The sequence below is a fragment of the Littorina saxatilis genome, linkage group LG8 (genome assembly GCF_037325665.1).
Source record: "Littorina saxatilis isolate snail1 linkage group LG8, US_GU_Lsax_2.0, whole genome shotgun sequence".
Lineage (NCBI taxonomy): Eukaryota > Metazoa > Mollusca > Gastropoda > Littorinimorpha > Littorinidae > Littorina > Littorina saxatilis.
This window is the reverse complement of record NC_090252.1, coordinates 4,529,247-4,552,141: the sequence shown is the minus strand read 5'-3', so window position 1 is coordinate 4,552,141 and position 22,895 is coordinate 4,529,247. Positions and strand designations below refer to the sequence as shown.

The 22,895-nt window shown below is 37.4% G+C and overlaps 1 protein-coding gene across 1 annotated transcript; it reads right to left on the bottom strand.

Annotated features, from left to right (window-relative positions):
* Window positions 1–492: 492 nt before the first annotated feature.
* LOC138972573 (uncharacterized) lies at window positions 493–19,970 on the bottom strand. Its single transcript, XM_070345222.1, has 9 exons — window positions 19,875–19,970; window positions 19,238–19,289; window positions 14,480–14,686; window positions 13,085–13,291; window positions 10,007–10,150; window positions 9,085–9,300; window positions 5,568–5,750; window positions 4,968–5,162; window positions 493–742 (listed from the first exon to the last, which is right to left on the bottom strand). The coding sequence occupies exons 1-9, from the start codon at window positions 19,875–19,877 to the stop codon at window positions 636–638; spliced, it is 1,314 nt and encodes a 437-aa protein (XP_070201323.1). The 5' UTR covers window positions 19,878–19,970; the 3' UTR covers window positions 493–635.
* Window positions 19,971–22,895: the final 2,925 nt, after the last annotated feature.

Genomic DNA, 22,895 nt, shown 5'->3' with positions numbered 1-22,895 from the left:
AGCTGGTATACCTCCGTTAACAGAACTATCCTCATGAGGCTTCTGTTGACTGTCGTTCTCCGAAATGTAGATCGAATGGAATAGAACGCCAACTGAAAAGCGATAAGCCGTTTGAGAATGACTTGTTTGCTTAAGCCCTTCTCAAACGGCTCACTTGCAGGTTGCTTTCGCTTTATCATAAACTCATGTATAGCTAAGGCCGAAATGTATTTATTTAAGCTCAATATAATATTGACAAAAGTTCGTACTTGTTGCAAATATTGTCCCCTACAAGGGCATTTATTCCCCCACGGTATGCAATAAACAGGCTGTAAAGTTTTATGAGAGACAGTCTTAATGTAGTGGATTAGAGACTGCATGCATCCTCAAAAAACGTCAAGTCTACTTATTGAACGCTATCCCAATCACGATCAAAGTCCTTGCGTCTTACGGTACCGTCGCGATATAACCTTGAATGAAAACGACGTTAAACACCAAAGAAAGAAAGAAAGTCTTACGGTATGGTATTGTAAAATGGCCTTTCTAAAGCCAAACTTATGTTTTTAACATGAACAAACTGAACAAACGTTCATGCTGAATTGTTTTTGACGAGTAGTATATACTTCTTTCTAGTGCCATTGAAGATCTTTTTTAAATCAAAACATCATCACACACAATAGGTAGCATGCTGCCATAGCCACAGTTAGAGATGGCTGGTAGGTTTGTGCTGCTTGACTTCTGCTCGGACGAGGATCTGGTGCATCTGATATAAAACGAAACAACATGTCTTTATATTGATATAGTAGCGGTACAAGGTGTTGTGAGCGTAACAGTGGTGGCAATAGCTGAAGTAACAGTTCTAATTACATTTTTCCTTTTTTCGACCTAAACATCATATAAATTGTTTAGATCTTCACTTCATGCACTTGAACAACAACTCCTCTTCAGGCCTTTGAACTGACACGTTTCAACATATCTAGTTTAAGTTCAAGTTTTATTAGGCCACTAGAATGAATACCCGCTTCGCCGGGTAGCCGGCTTCGCCGGGAAGAAGTACTTAGAGCCGTACGCCGGCTTCGCCGGGTCCGAACAATGGACCCGCCAAGCTTAGGTCCCTCCCAGATTCGTGGAATGGGAACAGCACGAAAATGATTCAGTGGCCATAATGCCATTCCTGACCATATCGAGTCCCATCCTTGTCGACGAATGTGACCGTGTTAATCACCTTTGGAGGCGAACTCCACTCAAATAGGATTGAGCAATTTATAGCTTATCTGTAAGCCCTTTTGAACTGTTATGGCTTTTCAAAGGAAGGCCAGTACATACAAATACACAAAAGCCGCCAGACCACATCACAAACAGAACTGAACAATCCCCAGGTGTTGCTCACATAGAGAGACACACACACACACACACACACACACACACACACACACACATACACATACACACACACACACATACCCACAGAGAGAAGCCGTATCTATAGAGAGATAGATGACAGTGTATTTTTCGCGTGGCTATAAATTGATTCGACCTTTGCACTTTTACAGTGAGGATAATTTACGGGTCCAATTTACGTTCTGGACACTGCGGTGACCTTCTAAAAATAGTAACAGAACGCCGGGAATATCCGAAGACGCCCCACTCATATAGTGCACCATACGAAGGAAGGGAGGTAAACGCTGAAAACCTGGAGAAGATGAGAAGATAAGGAAGAGTTACTTATAATGGTGAAATGAACACAAAAACCAAAATCGGTTCAGCGCTGCGCGCTGAGAGCACGTGTTGAAATATCTCATCGATGATATTGTGTCCGGGGTGTAGCTGAATACGGTGTCCAAATTTGAAAAAGATCCACCGAGAACTTTGGCTTTGGTGTGTCGGTATGGGGGCCCGGGTAGCTGAGGTGGAACCAAAATAGCTGAGGTGGAACCAAAATCGGTTCAGCGCTGCGCGCTGAGAGCACGTGTTGAAATATCGACCAGGTTGTGTCCTGTCCCGGGTCTACCTGAATATGCCCACCAAATTTGAAGCAGATCCATCGAGAACTTTGGCCGTGCATCGCGAACTCACAGACAGACAGACACACAGACACACAAACAGACACAAGTCGTATATATATATAGATAACCCCCGGGGGGCATTTTGAACAATAAATACAATCAATACAATCATAATATATACTAATATAATAAAATGAAAAAAATAAAAAAAAATAATGAAAAACTGTTACAAATTCTATTAATAAAGTCCAAGATATTCTTTAGCAATTTCTTTTTCTTAGTAGCAAACAACTTTTTAAATTTAAGTGCATTAGGTTTTTTCCAATAGTAAGGTGGTAACAACTCAGCTCTTTCTTCTTTGAAAAAATCACAGACAAATAAATAATGGAATTCTTGTGATACACATTTGGTGCAAGTTCTTTCTGACCTCGGGATGTTAAGATAACGTTCTTTCTGTACAGGCAAATTGTTATTTAATGTTCTAAACTTCATCATTGAAACACATTGCTGATATGGCAGGTGTGTGACATAGTCTTCACATGCAAAAATATCTTTAAACATTCGATAATTCCAAAACATTTTTTTTTCCAATTTCTGTAAACCATTTATGGATATACTGGTCATACAAGCTTCTTTTTACTTTCGTTTTAAACCATGCGCTTGAGTATTGAACATTTTCTTGAAAAGTCCAAAGGCCAGAGAGACCAATTTCATTTAAGGTTTTTTCAATAAAACATAAATAATTAGATTCAATCATCTTGTTGATATACAATTTATAAGTAAAGCAATACACAATACTTGAAAATTTATTTTTATGAATAGGACTAATCAGTTTATACCAATAGCAAAGCATTCTACATTTCATATCAATATCTAGTGGATATCTTCCAAGTTCGCCAAATATCATAGCATTTGGAGTTGATTTTCTTAGTTTGAAAACAATTTTATAAAAACGCAATTGAAGTTTAGTAGCAAGTTCACAGGAACCAAAACCCCATACCTCACATCCATATAGTAAGATTGGAGCAATCATTTTATCGAACAGGTCAACTTGTATGTCCACAGGCAGTGACAATTGTCTACAAGTACGCAAGAGAACAAACATTGCCCTTGAGGCACGATCATATAGATTCTTCTGTGCGACTGAAAATTTATTATTATAATTAATTTTAAGGCCCAAGTACATTACATCAAACACTACTTCGATTAAATTGCCATTATACGTAAACAATGGTTTATTTCTAATTTTACCTCTGGAAAAAACTATAACTTTCGTTTTGTTTACATTAATATTTAGACGCCATTTTAAACAGTATTCGTGCATTTTGTTTAAACATTCTTGCAGGTTTTTTTCAGACTCTGAGCAGATCACAGTATCATCCGCATACAGTAATAAAAACATTTGAAACAAAGCATTTACATCAGTAACATCCATTCCAACCACAATAGCCTCTCTTGACATAGATTGTAAACCATTACTGTTTTCCAACAGAAAAGGCTTTAGGTCATTTAAAAATAGAGCAAAAAACAGCGGTGACAAGTTTTCCCCTTGTCTAACTCCACACAAACTGGGAAAATATCCAGAACACTCGCTATTAACTTTAACGCAAGACTTGGCATTTTCATACATATTTCTTACAGTTTTTAAAAACTTCCCATTAACATCAGAACTAACTAATTTCTCCCATAAAAATGCACGGCGAACTTTATCAAACGCTTTTTCATAGTCTACAAATGCACAAAACAGTCGCTTCTTTTTGTTGAGAAAAAAATTTAATATACAATGCAAAGTAAAAACATGGTCTAGTGTTGAAAAACCTGTGCGGAAACCTGTTTGTTCTTGACCTAATTTATTATTACTCTCCAAAAAATTTGATAACCTAGCATTTAAAATTGCACTGAAAAGTTTTCCGAAGCAACTGAGTATAGTAATTCCTCTATAATTTGTGGGGTCAGCTTGGGAGCCTTTATTTTTGTACAATGGAATAATTTCACCTACAGCCCATTGTGTTGGAACCTTTTCTGACTGCAAAACAACATTAAACAACAATACATAAATATCAATCATTCGATCATGTGACGCTTTTAAATACTCATTAATTATTTTATCCTGACCGCATGCCTTATTGTTTTTCAGCTTGTCTATACATTTGATAACTTCCTCCTTTGTAAAAGGCGCATTAAGAAATTCATTACTTGCTTCGTTTAAGGGTTCGTTACTATCATCCATTTCATTTTCATCACACTCTTGTAGTTTAGTGAAATGTTCCAAAAACTCCGAACAAGTTGGGTAGTTAATTTTGGAATCATTTTTTTTATTTTAACCAGTCTGTCAGCATGGGTTGTGTCCCCTGACCCATCACATGAAGTGATGAGTTGGACAAAGCTGTACGTGGAAGACAAATAATGAATCAATTGATTTGTCTTCTCCGCTGTAGTGGCAGTCCCGCATAGCTCAAACAGGTTGAAGGGACCTTAAAAACCAGCAATTAAGCGCAGAAATGGATCAGAGAACCGGAGCAGAGAGAGCTTTCTACCTAATCTATTAATCCACCATGGAGGGCAACATTGATTTCAGCATTTCGCCAGACGAGACAATCAAATACTAAATCAGGTACGCTTTTGCAAAACAAATTCTGTTTTTTTAATTACATAGCAAAATATGCCCGGAGGATGAGGATATCTGAGAGAAAAATATGTCTTAGGCATAACTCATGCAATTTAAGCTTGGGAACCTCTGTTTTTGTGCATAATGCAAAAACTATCAGAATTTACTTTTACTAAAATCGTAAACGAATAAGTTCTAATATGTGTGTTCTTCACGAGCATGCATCGACCGTTAAAGCCCAAAGCTCATATATTCTGCTCGGTTGACTGGCCCAAGAAAGAAATTAAAGGAGTTTGTAAGAAACGAAGACAACAGAAAAAGATGTCACAAATAGAGGAAACTAAAAGAACAAAAAGATAGAAGCGATAGTTTACCTTTAGAAAGATGAAGGCAAACCGTTGGAATTTTAGATTCTATATCTTTTGCTTTGAAGGTGCAAACATATATTCCTTCTTGCTGTTCAGTGAAGTTCGTGATCGTCACCGTAAACGTCTGGGTTCCTTTGTCTGCCAGGTCGTAGCCTTCCGTCTTGTGACATGGCGAGCTTTCATTGCATTGTAGTACTTGCTCTAAAAAATACACAATTACAAACGTAATGTGAACGTATGTACGTATACAGCGGGTATGCAAATGCTTCTAATGTTGCAGTGTTGTGATTGTCGATTCCCCACAACCACTGTATGTTCTCATGTTTGATGTAACAAAGTCGATTTGATTTGATCTGCCATACTAAAACATCAAGTAGCCTAGGTGCTCTGTGTGCTGACTAGGAATTGTGTGTAGAGTTTGTTTGGTAAATTCATGTTCTGAACGGACAATTCTTTTTCTTTGTAAAATTAATTAATCAAAACATTCTCATTCCGAAAAGGAAGGATATGTGTGTCTAAGCCTTAGGAACGTCTTATTTCATGTGAAAGTGTGGCTGGATCGTGAACCGGAACAGTAAGGATTGAGCCTTTAAAAAGTGCACGTACCACTTTCATTTGAAGATGTGCCCTTGTTAATGACTCGTTTCACGCCGATCTGTGTAATGTGACTGTCGATGTTCTTTGGAAAAAAACAAGTCACAGACGTTGACTGGCCCTCTCGTACGAACTTATCTGAATACTGGTCTGGTTGTCTTTGAGCTGGCCTTGTCGTGGTCATGCTTGTGGTTCCTGCAATCATCCAGGTATTGACATACATACAGGTTTGTGTTTTGTAATCATTTGCTCGGATTAATTATTACTTATTCAAAGTTATGTTTAATTCTTAAAGTTTAAATTATACATACCAAAAAAATCCCAGTTTGACAGACAGTGTGTGTGTATGTGTGTGTGTGTGCGTGTGTGTGCGTGTGTGTGTGTGTGTGTGAGTGTGTGTGAGTGTGTGTGTGTGTGTGTGTGTGTGTGTGTGTGATTTTAATGTTATCCTTATACACACAGAAGCAGTTCGTTCAGATAAAGAGTTCAGATCAGATTATCTCCCCTGGGCCATGAGCTTTTCAGAACCTTCTTCGTTTTACGTTGTTTGGCTAAAGGTAAATAGTTTTAAAGGCACAGTAAGCCTCCCGCAAACCATCACAGATACTGTCAGGCTTTTACACACAGTACAAACACCCTTTCATTTGAACGCTCACCAAACGGGAACATCCTAGGTACCCTCCGTAAAGAGCGAGCAATTTTCAATGAATTTATTTTTGCGTGGTTTATCTTACCCCTGAGCCATCGTGAACCCGTGTGATCCCGTTTCCCTTTTTCACAATGTAGTCGTCAGTTTGTAATTTGAATGTCACTCGCTGTGAGCTTATCTGCAATAGCACGTTATCATGTACCTCTGACTATGCACGAAACAAACGGATGTGGTTCACAAGAACTCTAGCGATGGCTTTTGACTGTTCAGAGGAATTGGCGATAGGCCTAAACCGTCGTCTGCTACGAAAACCACGACCTTGCGTGACCCTGCTTCGGGGCTTTTCTTTTTTCAAACGTTCAAAACTTCGAATTGTACTGATCTTGTCTTGATGAAAAAAGAATTCTTGTATGATTTAAGAATGTTTGTGTAACAAGCTGTCAATTTATTATTTAGATTTTAAAAGTTAGGTCTAGCGCCAAAACGCACCACGGTCCGATTGTGATGGAAACAATCCGACAAAATAATACTTTAAAAATTGCTCGCTCTATACGTAGGGCACCTAGGATGTTCCCGTTCGGTGAGCGTTCAAATGGAAGGGTGTTTGTACTGTGTGTAAAAGCCTGACAGCATCTGTGATGTTTTACGGGAGGCTTACTGTGCCTTTAAACAAGTTGACCACTATTCAAACTGTGAAAAGAAATAAACTTGCATTGCTCCCGTATGTCAAAATAGTTTGACGGGACATTAAAAATCAACAACAAACACACCAATTTACCGTGGGTGAGAGCATCTCACCATAGTCGCGACCTGACGCTCTAGCTCTAGCCTATTTAGCCACAAATAATCAACTGTGCAAATGGTCCAAAAAATATGTCCATATCATAGGTGCGACTCCTTTAATTGAGTAAAAACATATCCACAATGTGAGTTTTTCTAGAAAAAATCTGACAAATTGCCAATGTCTGACTAATCATCATGCTGGTGTAATCTACCCAAATCTTTTTCCGTACGCACACATTTCGAATTGAATAAGTAATCTAATAAGTGTGGTTTTGACATTTTATTTGTGTTGGATGACTGATTGCTTGCGTGTGTGTGTGTGTGTGTGTGTGTGTGTGTGTGTGTGTGTGTGTGTGTGTGTGTGTGTGTGTGTGTGTGTGTGTGTGTGTGTGTGTGTGTGTGTGTGTGCGCGTGTGTGTGTAGAGCGATTCAGAGTAAACTACTGGACCGATCTTTATGCAATTTTATATGAAAGTTTCTGGGAATGATATCCCCTACTGGGTTTTTTCATTATTTCGATAAATGTCTTTGATGACGTCATATCCGGCTTTTTGTAAAAGTTGAGGCGGCACTGTCACACCCTCATTTTTCAATGAAATTGATTGAAATTTTAGCCAAGGAATCTTCGACAAAGGCCGGACTTCGGTATTGCATTTCAGCTTGGAGGCTTAAAAATTAATTAATGATTTTGGTCATTAAAAGTCTGAAAATTGTAATACAAATATTTTTTTATTAAACGATCCAAAAACAATTTAATCTTATATTTCATCATTTTCCAATTCCAAAAACATATAAATATGTAATATTCAAATTAAAAACAAGTTTGTAAGGCGAAATTACTACATTTAGTCAAGCTGTGGAACTCACAGAATGAAACTGAACGTAGTCCGCCGCTAGTGCAAAAGGCAGTGAAAGTGACGAGCCTGTTTGGCGCGGTAGCGGTTGGGCTGTGCTTCATAGCATGCTTTACTGTGCCTCTCTTCATTTTAACTTTCTGAGCGCGTTTTTAATCCAAACATATCATATTTATATGTTTTGGAATCAGGAAACAACAAGGAATAGGATAAAATAGTTTTTAAAACGATTTCGGAAATTTAATTATTTTGATCATAGTTTTTATATTTTTAATTTTCAGAGCTTGTTTTTAATCTAAATATAACATATTCATATGTTTTTGTAATCAGCAAATGATGGAGAATAAGATAAACGTAAATTTGGATCGTTTTATAAATTTTTATTTTTTTTTACAATTTTCAGATTTTTAATGACCAAAGTCATTAATTAATTTTTAAGCCACCAAGCTGAAATGCAATACCGAACCCCGGGCTTTGTCGAAGATTACTTGACCAAAATTTCAACCAATTTGGTTGAAAAATGAGGGCGTGACAGTGCCGCCTCAACTTTCACGAAAAGCCGGATATGACGTCATCAAAGACATTTATCAAAAAAATGAAAAAAACGTATGGGGATTTCATACCCAGGAACTCTCATGTCAAATTTCATAAAGATCGGTCCAGTAGTTTAGTCTGAATCGCTCTACACACACACACACACAGACACACACACACACAGACACACGCACATACACCACGACCCTCGTTTCGATTCCCCCTCGATGTTAAAATATTTAGTCAAAACTTGACTAAATATAAAAATATGATCAAAATTAAAATTCTGAAATCAATGTAAAAACACTTTCTTCTTATTCCTTGTCGGTTCCTGATTCCAAAAACATATAGATATGATATGTTTGGATTGAAAACACGCTCAGAAAGTTCAAAAGAATAGAGATACTGCCTTTGCCACGAGTGGTGGACTGACGATGCCACGAGTATACGGTCTTGCTGAAAAAAATGCAGTGCGTTCTGTTCCATTCTGTGAATTCGACAGCTAGACTAAATGTTATATTATCGCCTTACGCGACTTGTTTTTATTGTTGTGTCTGTTTGTTTGCTTGGTTTGTTTTCAAAGTTTTTGTTGTTGTCAATCAGCAACTTTTGACTCAAGACTGGATAGAATAATGTTTTTTCTTCCTGCGTGAAAGTGTTTGGCAAAAGCGACATTAGAATCGTGTGTAAGCCGACTTGCAATTCTTACCTTTGACACTCAAAGAGCAGTCAATGACTTTCACATTCTCGTTTGCAGGTATTGTCCTGCACGAATATCTGCCGGAATGCATCTCCACTGCAGAACCGATTTCAAGTGTGGCGTTAGTGCCAATATTTCCAGTGTCAAGATGGTAGCCAGGTCTCACAACACAACTTGGTTTGCCATTCGCGTCTCTCACATTCCATGTGCAATACGCCACTTCAACTGCAACAGTGTTAACATACACGATGAAGTAGAATGTGAATTACTGTTAGCAAGTCATTACCAGTGGTTTTGACACAAGCGATTGGGGTCATCTTTAAATGAATCAAAACAGTAACAGCGGCGTCAAACTACCCAGCACTGAAATTAATGCCTCATTACGATGCATGTTGCGTTCCATAACATGAGAAGTGTCTGAACTTCGCATCTAGTGTTATAGCAAACGGTAAACAAGCATGCTCCTGAATAGATAACATTAAATACAAGTATCTAAAGTGCAACACACTAGCAATAACAAACGGAATAGAGGCTATCCTTCCCGACCAACAATATGTATGGAGCCCAAGATAAATGATCTGATCCTGTTTATTAATTAATGTTTTTACTTTGCTGAAACTGAGACACCAACAAACCAGGAAACAATTTGTTCTTCTCTTTTCAACTAGTTCTTATTTTGAAACATGAACAACAACAACGGTAGCTGCAGCAGCAATACAAAAAAAACCATGGACGAACATTTTTCAAGTCATTTTAGACACACATCAAAAAGAAGAACGCAATTACTTCATGTTTTGCAATTGGCAATATGTTTGACCTTAAGATCAGTTAAGAGTAATCTCACACTCGTTTGGTAGCTAAAAAAAAAAGACTATTTCAGTCCATACACATGACAACAATGAGAACCAAAGTGTGTTCAACAGTCACTAACCTGGCTGACTTCCATCCTCACCAAATCGGTAAACGTGGAATTTTTCCCTTGTTTGCGACAGATCTGAGTGGAAATGGCATGTAATGGTTGAAAAGGCGCCCACAGAAACTGTGGCATGGGGCACCGAGCAAAAGATACTCCGTCCTGCAATGGCCCAAAGCAAAGTCATTTCTTAATAACATGATATATAGTCCTACGCTGCCGTGTGAAGGCAGAAGGAAGCAAGTCCATGAAACATAGTTTCAAGAAAATCGACTTTTTCCGTTTGCATCTTTGTATGGTAATGCAAAGCTTTTAATGATTTTGTTTTTACTGATGAAATGCAGGGTAGTGTTTTGCGTTTCTTTTATGATTATCAACAACCACATTTAATTAATCACTTAGCAATAATTAATTTTTGTGTGGACTTGCTACCTTTTGCCAATTTAATACACGAAACTCTTCACCTAAACATATTGGTAAAAGGCAGTAACATGACCTACTGCTTTCTGACAAATTATGTCCAAACTTCAATCTTGTTGAATAAAGTAGCAAAAGGCAGAATAGGACTAAGTAACTGGTTTCTGTCATTTCATTTTGGTCTGGCTGAGAAAAAGGCATAAAGCAAGAATTGAACTTTCTGCTTTCTGCCAATTTATTATCTGAGAAAATGAAAATTTGGGGGAAAAGTGTTCCCATTTACCCCCTCCCGTCTCTACACACACACACACACACACACACACACACTCACACACACCCCTACGTGTATATGGTCCCAAACGAGGACTTGCTAATACACACATTCACGTGCGTTTGTAGTGCACTTGCACTACAACGGCACTGGGCGCAGTGCCTTTGTAGTGCACTTGCACTACAACGGCACTGAGTGCAGTACTCGGTCCGGCATCGACGATTTTACACTAAAAAAGGCACAAAATTTGACCTATTTCGTCGCCTATAGAGGACGGAAAGAATGTCATTTTGAACATGGTTATGACATTCTTTCCGTCAAAAAAGTCAACTTAACGGGAAAAAAGTCAACTTAACGGTGTCAAAACATGTATGAGTATGTGTTTTTGTGTGTGCAGTGACCTTTTAAAAATAGTAACGGAACGGGAATATCTCTTCTGAAGACGTTAGATGAATGAACCAAATGAGGACTCGGTTTTGGGTCCCCATTTCGGTTTAGGTCCTCAGTTTGGCGGTATGAAGCAATTGCAAGTCCTCATTTGTGACCATACACAAACACACACACACACACACACACACACACACACACATTCTATCTCTCATCCTGTTTTGGTCTACTTGTCTGTATGTCTGTCTGCCTCTCTCTCTCTCTCTCTCTCTCTCTCTCTCTCTCTCTCTCTCTCTCTTTCATTATCTCTTATTTTTTATAAGAAGTAGGAGGCATGATTTGATAATAAGGTTTTTAATTTCTCAAACTAGATAAAGGTTTTCAAGTGAGAAATTGCGACAACAGAGAGCAATGAAACATGCATCCACGTAATGATGCTCGCAAGGAAGTAAGTCCAGTGCAAAGCTCAAAAGCAAGAAGTCCATGGACTTGCTTCCGTTTGCCAGTTTTTTTTCCTTTGATTAAAAGAATATAAGTTGACTTACTTCTTTAAAAAATCAATAATAATTGATCGCACAACTTTGAAATGTTGAAAATTCACGGCAGTACTTCCTTTGAGGAACTTCGTCGACTGGGTGTAACATTGACACATAATGCTCTGATGCGTGCTTTTTGTAAAGCTATCCTCTATTCTAGTCCAGGAGGATCATACGTAATATTCTTGGTTTCGGAAGACAAAGGTCTTGCCGAACATGATACTTGGATTTCTCCTTGAAGTAATGCCGACTTATGGAAAGTCTTCGAGATGTGCATTAAAAAACAAGTCGCGTAAGGCGAAAATACAACATTTAGTCAAGTAGCTGTCGAACTCACAGAATGAAACTGAACGCAATGCCATTTTTCAGCAAGACCGTATACTCGTAGCATCGTCAGTCCACCGCTCATGGCAAAGGCAGTGAAATTGACAAGAAGAGCGGGATAGTAGTTGCGCTAAGAAGGATAGCACGCTTTTCTGTACCTCTCTTTGTTTTAACTTTCTGAGCGTGTTTTTAATCCAAACATATCATATCTATATGTTTTTGGAATCAGGAACCGACAAGGAATAAGATGAAAGTGTTTTTAAATTGATTTGGACAATTTAATTTTGATAATAATTTTTATATATTTAATTTTCAGAGCTTGTTTTTAATCCGGATATAACATATTTATATGTTTTTGGAATCAGCAAATGATGGAAAATAAGATAAACGTAAATTTGGATCGTTTTATAAATTTTTATTTTTTTTTACAATTTTCAGATTTTTAATGACCAAAGTCATTAATTAATTTTTAAGCCACCAAGCTGAAATGCAATACCGAAGTCCGGGCTTCGTCGAAGATTACTTGACCAAAATTTCAACCAATTTGGTTGAAAAATGAGGGCGTGACAGTGCCGCCTCAACTTTCACGAAAAGCCGGATATGACGTCATCAAAGACATTTATCAAAAAAATGAAAAAAACGTTCGGGGATTTCATACCCAGGAACTCTCATGTCAAATTTCATAAAGATCGGTCCAGTAGTTTAGTCTGAATCGCTCTACACACACACACACAGACACACACACACACGCACACACGCACACACACACGCACATACACCACGACCCTCGTTTCGATTCCCCCTCGATGTTAAAATATTTAGTCAAAACTTGACTAAATATAAAAAGAACATATCGGGTAGATTTAACTCGGTAGCTTCCGTGCGAACAAATCTGGAAGAACATTTTGTGTTATAAACAAAACCGGCGGTGAGCAAGAAGTGTCCTGGGACCCGCTGTTTTCAGCATTATTCACGTTATTCTACTGCACCCCTTCATATTGTGTGGTACTTTTTTTTTTTTCTTTTTTTCTTTTGGGGGGGGGGGGGGGGGCTTCTTGTGGGTAGCAGGGACGCAGTTTTGGGAGCCCTGCTAGAAATGTAAATGTCAAAGAAAAACAGGTAAAAAAGCAACAACATTAGGAACATGAATATCAATATTACCCGCTACTGCCAGAGTGCAGTGTCCCTCCTCATCCGGCCATGAAAGTGCATATCGACAACTGTATCTGCCAGCATGTTCCTTTTGAGTGTTTGGGATATCAAGAGTCGTCTCATTTCCTGAAGCAGCAAGTTTCACTTGTTCACTACCTTTTCCTATGCAGCTGGGGTTGTCTTTTCCTAAGTCCCAAGTGCAGCTCAAAATTAGGTCTGAAAGCAAAAGAGTAGGCAAATACGTGACTCTCTCTCTCTCTCTCTCTCTCTCTCTCTCTCTCTCTCTCTCTCTCTTGTTTGTTGTTGTAACAAGTCTGTAGTAGATGAAGAGAATAATCATATATAATTATATATAATTCTGTCTGGTGCACATGTCTTCTACCGAGTCTACTCTAGTCGTACTGCTTTATTTTAGATTTCGACCAAACTGTAGCAGTTAACTAAATAGCTCGAGAAATCTTGTTGTATTGCCAAAACCATCGATGTCTGACACAGTTACACAGGTAACGTCAAAGGAAGTAACCCTGATACTTTTATCAGGGTTTAGTAATACCGCTGGAGAAAACCTCACAAAGACGAATGATTTTCACAAGTACTGAGTACTCATAAGAGTATGTCCACTTGTGTACATTTGCTTGTCCTGTAAACAGGATTGATATTTTTGGATGATTGCTGTGATTCAGGATGCCTAGTCATGCTTGATCGCATGCAGGGTGTTTTGAGAGGCACTCATCCGTAATCGCTGACCCTGGAAAACAGCGTGAACGTTCCGTTTTTCTCAGTGTTTACTTGGCTATCAAATTTACGCTCGTGGTCATACTCAAGTAAAACTGTGGGAGTAATTGTATCAATAATGTGTCTATTTGCATACACAATCGTGATTTTGTATCGTATATGTCAAGAAACCTGTGACGGGGTTTTACACATTTTTCTCTCCAAAAGATTGCATAACATCTTAACAAACAACTACAAAAATCAAAAATTGTACCTGAAGGTCGACTGGTACACAGGCATAATATCATGAAAGTGCCAAACCCATCCATCCGGTCATTGCTTAAATACAGTGATTTTTGTTATGCTACCTCTCAAAATGACGCACAAAACTCCCGTTTTCGACTGAACATGCGATACCTGCATCAGTAGGAATAAAATAACACAAGAAATACTCAAGCAATCTGTATAAAACAATCTGTTCTGGATAGATAATTGATATTACGTTCTTTTCGTGTACAAGCAGAAGTTGCCAAGTTGTTCCTAGTTTAAACGTTTTTGTCAGGTCGATTTCGGGGTAACCCTTATTTGAGTGTAACAAAAATCTGTGATTCGAAAAGTGTGGCTGTACTACCCAACATCGGGAAAATACTGATAATGGTTAGTTGATGTTGCGAGTATTGCTGTAATTACCTCCCAGGGGATCAAATCCGTCGAGATCGTGTCTGATAACACCAAAATCGAGTTTCCACAAACGGAGATCCTCTGAGAAGTGACATGTGATGACAGACGGGTCTCCTTCCAACACAGGTGTCATGGGTGTTCCTGTCTGGCAGCTTGTCTTGTGTTTGTGGTCAAAAAGCCATTTGGCCCTCTTGTGGGCCAGAAGAACAGGCAGAGCTAAAAGCAAAAGTAATATTCTCATAACAACGCAAAACCTGTGCTATGAAAAGTGATCCAAACTTGGAAAAGTAGCACTACTTACTCCTAAGCAAATAATACATTCATAAATGTCTTGCTTCAATACAACTTTCTACGGTACTAAAGACACCTGCTTTGGCTATTCAGTGCACTATGTGGATTGAACATTTCTCTCAAATGGGTCACATGACAATCGCCCAAATAAGGATACCCCATCAACATTGAACCGGGAAAGATCGAGATTATGCTCGTTTCTGTGATTGTGTTTGTATGTATTTTAGTCAGTCGGCTAAGGACCGTTTTGGTTACTTTTTGGCGTCACGTTAGCAAACACATTTTTCTGATAGATGTTAACACCACAACACTAAATCTAAAGTTTTGGGGCAATATTCCAAACCACCGGTGAGAAAAACGTTGGTTTGTGTGTATGTTTTCCTTCTTTGGCGTTACTATTCTTGTTTTGAGGGTTGGGTTCATAAAACGGACATAAAACTTAAACCGCTTGACAGAAATTCTATAACTGTAAATCATTCGAAAGGGAAGGCATTCATGTACACGTTTGTGCCACTTAAAATGACGTCATTATCTGTTTGTTTTTGTGAAATTGACAAGAAGAGCGGGGTAGTAGTTGCGCTGAGAAGGATAGCACGCTTTTCTGTACCTCTCTTCGTTTTAACTTTCTGAGCGTGTTTTTAATCCAAACATATCATATCTATATGTTTTTGGAATCAGGAACCAACAAGGAATAAGATGAAAGTGTTTTTAAATTGATTACGAAAATTTAATTTTGATAATAATTTTTATATTTTTAATTTTTAGAGCTTGATTTTAATCCAAATATAACATATTAATATGTTTTTGGAATCAGAAAATGATGAAAAATACAATGAACGTAAATTTGGATCGTTTTATAAAAAAATTGTTTTTGTTACAATTTTCAGATTTTTAATGACCAAAGTCATTAATTAATTTTTAAGCCACCAAGCTGAAATGCAATACCGAAGTCTGGGCGTTGTCGAAGATTACTTGACCAAAATTTCAACCCATTTGATTGAAAAATGAGAGCGTAACAGTGGCGCCTCAACTTTCACGAAAAGCCGGATATGACGTCATCAAATACATTTATCAAAAAAAAAGAAAAAAACTTCTGGGGATATCATACCCAGGAACTCTCATGTCAAATTTCATAAAGATCGGTCCAGTAGTTTAGTCTGAATCGCTCTACACACACACACACACACTTACACACACACTTACACACACACACACACACACGCACGCACGCACGCACGCACGCGCGCACACACACACACACACACACACACACACACATACACAAACATACCGACAAAGTGACAGACATACACACAGTGAGACAAACCGACACAGAAACACGCACACATGCACGCACGCACTTATGTACGCGAACAAAGACGTAGAGATGCTTATAGAGAAACAATTACGCAACCAAAAAAACACACAGACAGACAAACTTCATTCTTGGTAGAGAAATGCATTTCTTTCTGTATTGCTTTCTCTTTAAGTGCACCTACCTCGCAGAGAGAGAGAGAGAGAGAGAGAGAGAGAGAGAGAGAGAGAGAGAGAGAGTGAGATTAGGTGAGAAAAAGGGAGTGAGAGTGAGACAGACAGACAGACAGACAGAGACACAGAGAGACACAGAGAGAAAGAGAGAGAGATAGACAGACTGATAGACAGACAAAGGGAGAGACAAACAGACGAACACACAGACAGACATAGACAAACACACAAACAGAGACACACAGACAGACTTCACTATTGTATGTGCAAGTAATTTTGTTAAACCACACGTTACGTTCACCACTGAACGTGTAACCATGTAAAACGTTACTATCTCTTTATATGTGTTTACTTGCATTGTAATCCTGGGGGGGAGGTATAAATGTATGTAACGCGCAATACATGCCTTTTAACTTACTAGAATTGGAATTTTCATTTAAAGACTAGCATAAGAGTCTGACACGTGGTTCATTCGTTATTACCTTATTACAAAAAGAAAAAGAGAACGGCACTGACGCTACCGGAAATAGAATTTATCAGTGAAATTCTACCATCAATTTAGTAATCGATGCGATGTAAATTATCCTAAAACTGTGGTATGATCACGACATCGTTTAGCATTTAGGATCAAATGGTGCCAATGTGTCCACAATGCACTAATCACAGACAACAGTTATACGCTTTACGTACATGTAACTCTCCAACTGACATTTTCTGCCACTTGAAACAAATGACTTTCGAAGGCAAATTAACTCCAATATATAAATATTATGTATGATTTTTAATAATTACTTGCACTTTTTGAAAATAAAGCTTTTTCTACGATAATGTGTTTACCCCCTAAATGTATAAGTCATCCGGTAGAAAAACCTGAAGTATCGTGTACTAAGCATATGTATATGTTTAAAAAGTTAATTGTGTTAATATAGAACATCTTGCCTATGTATATGGTTTGGTTTTGAATACTTTAGGGGAAAAGCATAGCCATTATTCATTCATCTTCAACTAACACCCCTAATCTCAGGGCCCATTTTGTTAGTGGGGGTAGGGTTTCAATCAGTCAAAAATCACTTTCATTCAATATTGTCTGCCAATTCTAATACATACACGTAATTGCACAATTTCTTGAATTTTAAAATGCTTTAACTGACTATACCAAGAAAACCTGCACTTTTTGTAGAATTAGTTTTTTGTCCATGATTTATGTTTAAAAATGTCAATTCTTACGACAAAAAATGCTAACAGTTGCCTCACCAGACGACACGTACCTATGACGTGAATGGTGTCTGCCAATTAAAATGCATATATTTTAAAATAAGGGGAATCATAACATATTTCACTGTAAAGTGTCTCACTCTAATATCTTCTGGGTTCATGGTGTATTTGGTTAAGTGAATTGCAGATAAGGTTTTTTGAAAATGACAGCTATACATATATTTTATTAAAACTGAAACTGGTGGAGTGAAAAACAGACCTGTTTTGAAGAAGTCGTACTAAAATCATTTATGGCCTTGAACTTCACAGTTTGCGTGTTATCTTTTAAAGAAAACACGTTTTCATCACTAACAATGACCTAATTTACACATACATATCGGTCGGTCATAGTCGCGTTTTTTTTAGAGAGGTAGTGTACAAAATGTCGTTTTGTACGTTTAAATTACATGTCCATTATTTTAGTCATATATAAATCAATAAGTAAATGCGCATACGTTTATTAAACGTTACTTTTACTTTAAGATCGCTTCTAACATTTAGTATAATTTCTGACAAATGCACGCTATGTAATAAATTGATAATATTATGGACGCCATGTGGTAAAACCGGAAGTTGAATTATTTTGCGATAGCAAAATCCTTTTACAATGATCACTTTCCTTTTATATTGAGCTGATCTTTAACGTTATGGGTAAAAATCTAACAGATTGAACCAAATTATCCTTTTTCAAGCCTGTGTATGTGTAAACTCTTTTTTGCTTCGACCCGGTTCGGTTTTCGGAGTTGATTCAGAATCATCCATTATTTATCTTATATGTCTGTTGTTGTCCTCGGTAAATTAACAATTGTTGATGTAAAATAATTCTAGCTGTGAGAATAAACAATTTTCAAGATGTTTTTGATTGCGGTTTCAACCAGGCGTTCTGTTAGCTATACATATCGATTGAGAAAATGTCATTTCCTGTTTTGTCGTCCGCATGTTATACAGATGTTGTTAAAAATAAAACTGTGAATACGAATTAGGCATTTTACTTGCTGTCTGATGGCAACAATCTTTAGCTTTCGTTTAAGGTATAATTTGCTTATATCCGTATGCAGTCAAGCGGTACATGACGTTTTTTTGTAACCTACCCCCTGCGTCATGGCTGCATTTTTGCAGAATATGGGTCATGTTACAAAAACGCTTCTCATTCTTAGGTGGTTGGGTTTAGCCATTTGTCGTTTACCGAACTGTGGCTGCAAATAAAACGAACTTTCCAAAAAACATAATATCTAATGTGACCACCAAAAGTAACCCTCCCACTATAGCCAGCCAGGTGACTATTTATATGTGGAAGATTACATAAGGGTTTTAAATGACTGCATTGATTTTGACTGAATATGTTCGTTGCTACTCAAGTCGTGTCATTGGGGGCTTTTTGGAAAACGCAACTTTATATTAATCGTTACAAACGACAGGAAACAGTAGCTTTCCAACAAAGAACTGCCAGTTCGTGTTGATCAAATTTGGTTTCATGTCTCCTCAATGCGTCGTGTATTTTTCTTACGTCTCTCATCTGCTTAATTGCCCACTTAAATTAAAGGAACGTTACAAAATACATGGACATATATCTATTTTCAAATTAGTGGACATCACATTCTCATTCACTGTGCTGTGCACTATTTTCAAGTGTTTGAGAATGTGCTGTTCACCAATTTCAAGATAGATGTGTCCATGTCTTTAGAACATTCTGTTATTTGAGCGGACGATGCCGTCAACTGTAGAATGAGTACTCACCCAAAATTAGAAAGCACAAACTGCCTCTCTCCCGCAGCAGCCACGAAGGTTTCTAAGAAAAGGCAAACATGTTTCAATGAAAGCTGTTTAAAGAAACGTTCAAAACAAAGTCCCAACGTGCAAGTTGGGCGTATCACGGAGAACATCCCAGTCCTCAGGAGCAATGTAATAATACCTTGGCCAGACACCTGTTTTGATCTTATCATCAGCCCGATAGGTAGAGATGAAGCGAGATCTCAACCCTTGTTTTTCAACCAAGAGGCAAACCGCTCATCGAGTGGACACTTCTGTTGGCATGGAATACCACTCTCGTCTGACATTACCAAGTGTGCAATTGTGGGGGGAAATACTTTGAGAAAGTTTAAAGTATTGACAGGAAGTTGTTAAGAACGAATTTTGAAATTAGGTTAAAACTCAGGAAGATTGTAAGGGCCTGTGGATCCCATAAAGAATGCATTAACTAGGAGATCGACTTTTTTTAAGAATAAAACACAATAAACAAAAGCGGTCAACCATTTCTTGAAGAAGCTTCTAGAATACTTATACACGTCTTTAGAGGAATTGCAACTTCCACCCCGAGTAGAAATATGCACGAAGCGAGTCATGGGTACAAACAACACAAAAATTATTGTAATACCATTGTTGTAGTGCTGTTTTCCTTTGCTCTCAGTTGTACATAACATTCTTCATTCTGCCATGGTTTTCTTATCGTCCTTTGTCACATTCTGTTGATCTGTTGATGACAAAATTCACAGATACGCATATAACAAAAGGGTATTCAATATCAACAAAGCATCTGCACAAAAGTTGAGTTGTGTACATGAAGCGATATCAAAATATCCATTCAATCTGTCGGCCTAAACTTCAAAATTAAACTCTCGATGTTGTAAACTGTATTAAACTGATTTTCGTGGGTTTTTTTAACACAATATAATTTCAGACATAGCATATCTATATAATTCTTGATTCAAAATAAAACAAAGAATGCAAAGTAAACACGTTTGTGACTGCTATTGCAATTTCGTTTTCAAGCAACATTTCGATAAACAAATAAATTATTTTGTTTTATGGTTTCATAATGCAATCCCATCATTGACCGGTCCAGGTTGAAGAATGTTTGATCAAAATGTCAATACAAATGATTAATAGTTGGGCCAGCGAAAGTGCGCACCCTCGACTTTTTTTCAACAGACGGATATGACGTCATCAGACGAAGTTTCATTGTCCCTTTTTCAGTAGTTTATGGGAATAACTCTGCACAGACTGACAGACAAATAGACAGACAGACACACTTGGCTCCCTCTCAATCCCAGCCTTCCGGAATACAGAAGTTTAGATTGGCAAACACCCTCTTTTTAATGAATAGACAACCAATTCAATGATGAGTGTGTGTGTGTGTGTGTGTGTGTGTGTGTGTGTGTGTGTGTGTGTGTGTGTGTGAGTGTGTGTGTTTCTGTGTGGTGGGTGTTTCTGTGAATAGAATAGAATAGAATAGAATAATGTTTATTGTCATGAACCAGTAAAGTTATTGACACAACAAACAACAAATAATAATGCATTATACAATGCTAAAACAATCCGTAACAAATTTGCCAAGACGAACTTGAACTTCGTCTTCTAAAAATAAGTTACTTGGATTTTTGTTAGCATATTTCATATTGATATGTGAAGCATCTTCTTTAAATTCATCCCTTAATTTAACATATTTATTGCATTTATCTAGAAAATGTATTTCATCTTCTATGACATTGCATTCAATACAAAGACGATTTTCTTTAGGGATATTCTGATGTCTTCCACTTTCAATTTTTAGACAATGTGTGCTAGTCCTTAATCTGCTTAACATCTTTCTGTGTTTATTATTCTTAATTTGTATTAAGTATGACTGCATTTCGTAAGATTTACTGATCATAGAATAAAACTTAAGTCTGGAATATGTATCTGATTTTTCTTTTGTCCAGTATCTTATATATTCCTCTTGTTGTTTTTTGTCAATGGCAAACTTTAATTTGTGTACATTTAATGTAGATTGGTTATGCCAAACGTGACTAAAACCTAAGTTACAAAGAGATTGTCTAACAAATTGTAGCCATGGCGTTTCTGTCGGATGGTGCAACATTGAGTCATATAATTGATACGAATCTTGTTTTGAGTCTAGAATATGCGCCCAGAATGCTATTGTTTGTGATAACATTTTTAATCCTAAAGGGAACCTTCCTAATTACCCCAGTACAGGTATCCACACAGCTTTTCTATGAACTCCAAGAAGGAATCGACAAAGTTTGATATGAACAAATTCATGAGGAGTTTTGCTAGATAAACATGATCCAAAGAAATGATCAGTATTTGTTTGTTTTATTTTATTATTAAACGTAAACGGATACCAGATTTCAGCGCCATATGTTAATATCGGATTTACAAGTGAATCAAATAAATGTATCATTGTGTCTATTTGCACGTTTTGATTGCTGAAAATTCTGCGGAGGGAATGTGCTGCTTTATTACCTTGTTTATTATTATTATTAGAGTGTGTGTGTGTGTGTGTGTGTGTGTCTGTGTATGTGTGCGTCTGTGTGTGTGCGTCTGTGTGTGTGTGTGTGTGTGTGTGTGTGTGTGTGTGTGTGTGTGTGTGTGTGTGTGTGTGTGTGTGTGTGTGTGTGTTTGACGTATCACACCCTCGAAAATGATGCAAACAGGTCCCATTTCTGACTAGTAGCGCGCTTGATACAGGCTTCAGTTGGAATAACGTGAAAGAAAAGTACGCAGTACAGCCATGCAAAAGTTGCCAATAGCCAAAATGGGCCATTTCCAAATGTGTGTCTAATTTTGAAGAAGAACATGTTTCTGTCGAGAATATGTTTGGGATGCCCTCATTTGAATGGCTCTCCTCTCACTCCTGTAGTTGGTTTTTTTTTTTTTTTTATTTTTTTAGACCTCAGTTGCATGCAGGATGCTTCAACCCATATTTTTTTGCCCGATTTTTTTATTTTTTTTTCTTTTTTTTTTCTTTAAGGCGGGGAGGATCCTTCTTCCTTGGTCTTTTTCTGTATAACATAATCAACTTTATATTATACAAAACATAAACTTCTGTATAATGTTTAACTCTAATTCCAATAAAATACGTAAGTCTAACTTCTTCTCATACTTAAATTTTCCTATGGTCATTTTTGTTATCAAAATACAATAATTTATAAAGTAAATTTGATCGTTTTTATATTTAGTCAAGTTTTGACTAAATATTTTAACATCGAGGGGGAATCGAAACGAGGGTCGTGGTGTATGTGCGTGTGTGTGTGTGTGTGTGTGTGTGTGTGTGTCTGTCTGTCTGTGTGTGTGTGTAGAGCGATTCAGACTAAACTACTGGACCGATCTTTATGAAATTTGACATGAGAGTTCCTGGGTATGAAATCCCCATACGTTTTTTCATTTTTTTGATAAATGTCTTTGATGACGTCATATCCGGCTTTTCGTGAAAGTTGAGGCGGCACTGTCACGCCCTCATTTTTCAACCAAATTGGTTGAAATTTTGGTCAAGTAATCTTCGACGAAGCCCGGACTTTGGTATTGCATTTCAGCTTGGTGGCTTAAAAATTAATTAATGACTTTGGTCATTAAAAATCTGAAAATTGTAAAAAAAAAAATAAAAATTTATAAAACG

Bases quoted from the DNA above. Each gene is read 5' to 3' on its own strand.
- LOC138972573 (XM_070345222.1), bottom strand. The intron at 14,687-19,237 runs GTGAGTACTCAT...TTTTGCTTTTAG, and splicing joins TTTGTGCTTTCTAATTTTGG to CTCTGCCTGTTCTTCTGGCC. The intron at 10,151-13,084 runs GTAATATTGATA...GGGCCATTGCAG, and splicing joins CTGCACTCTGGCAGTAGCGG to GACGGAGTATCTTTTGCTCG.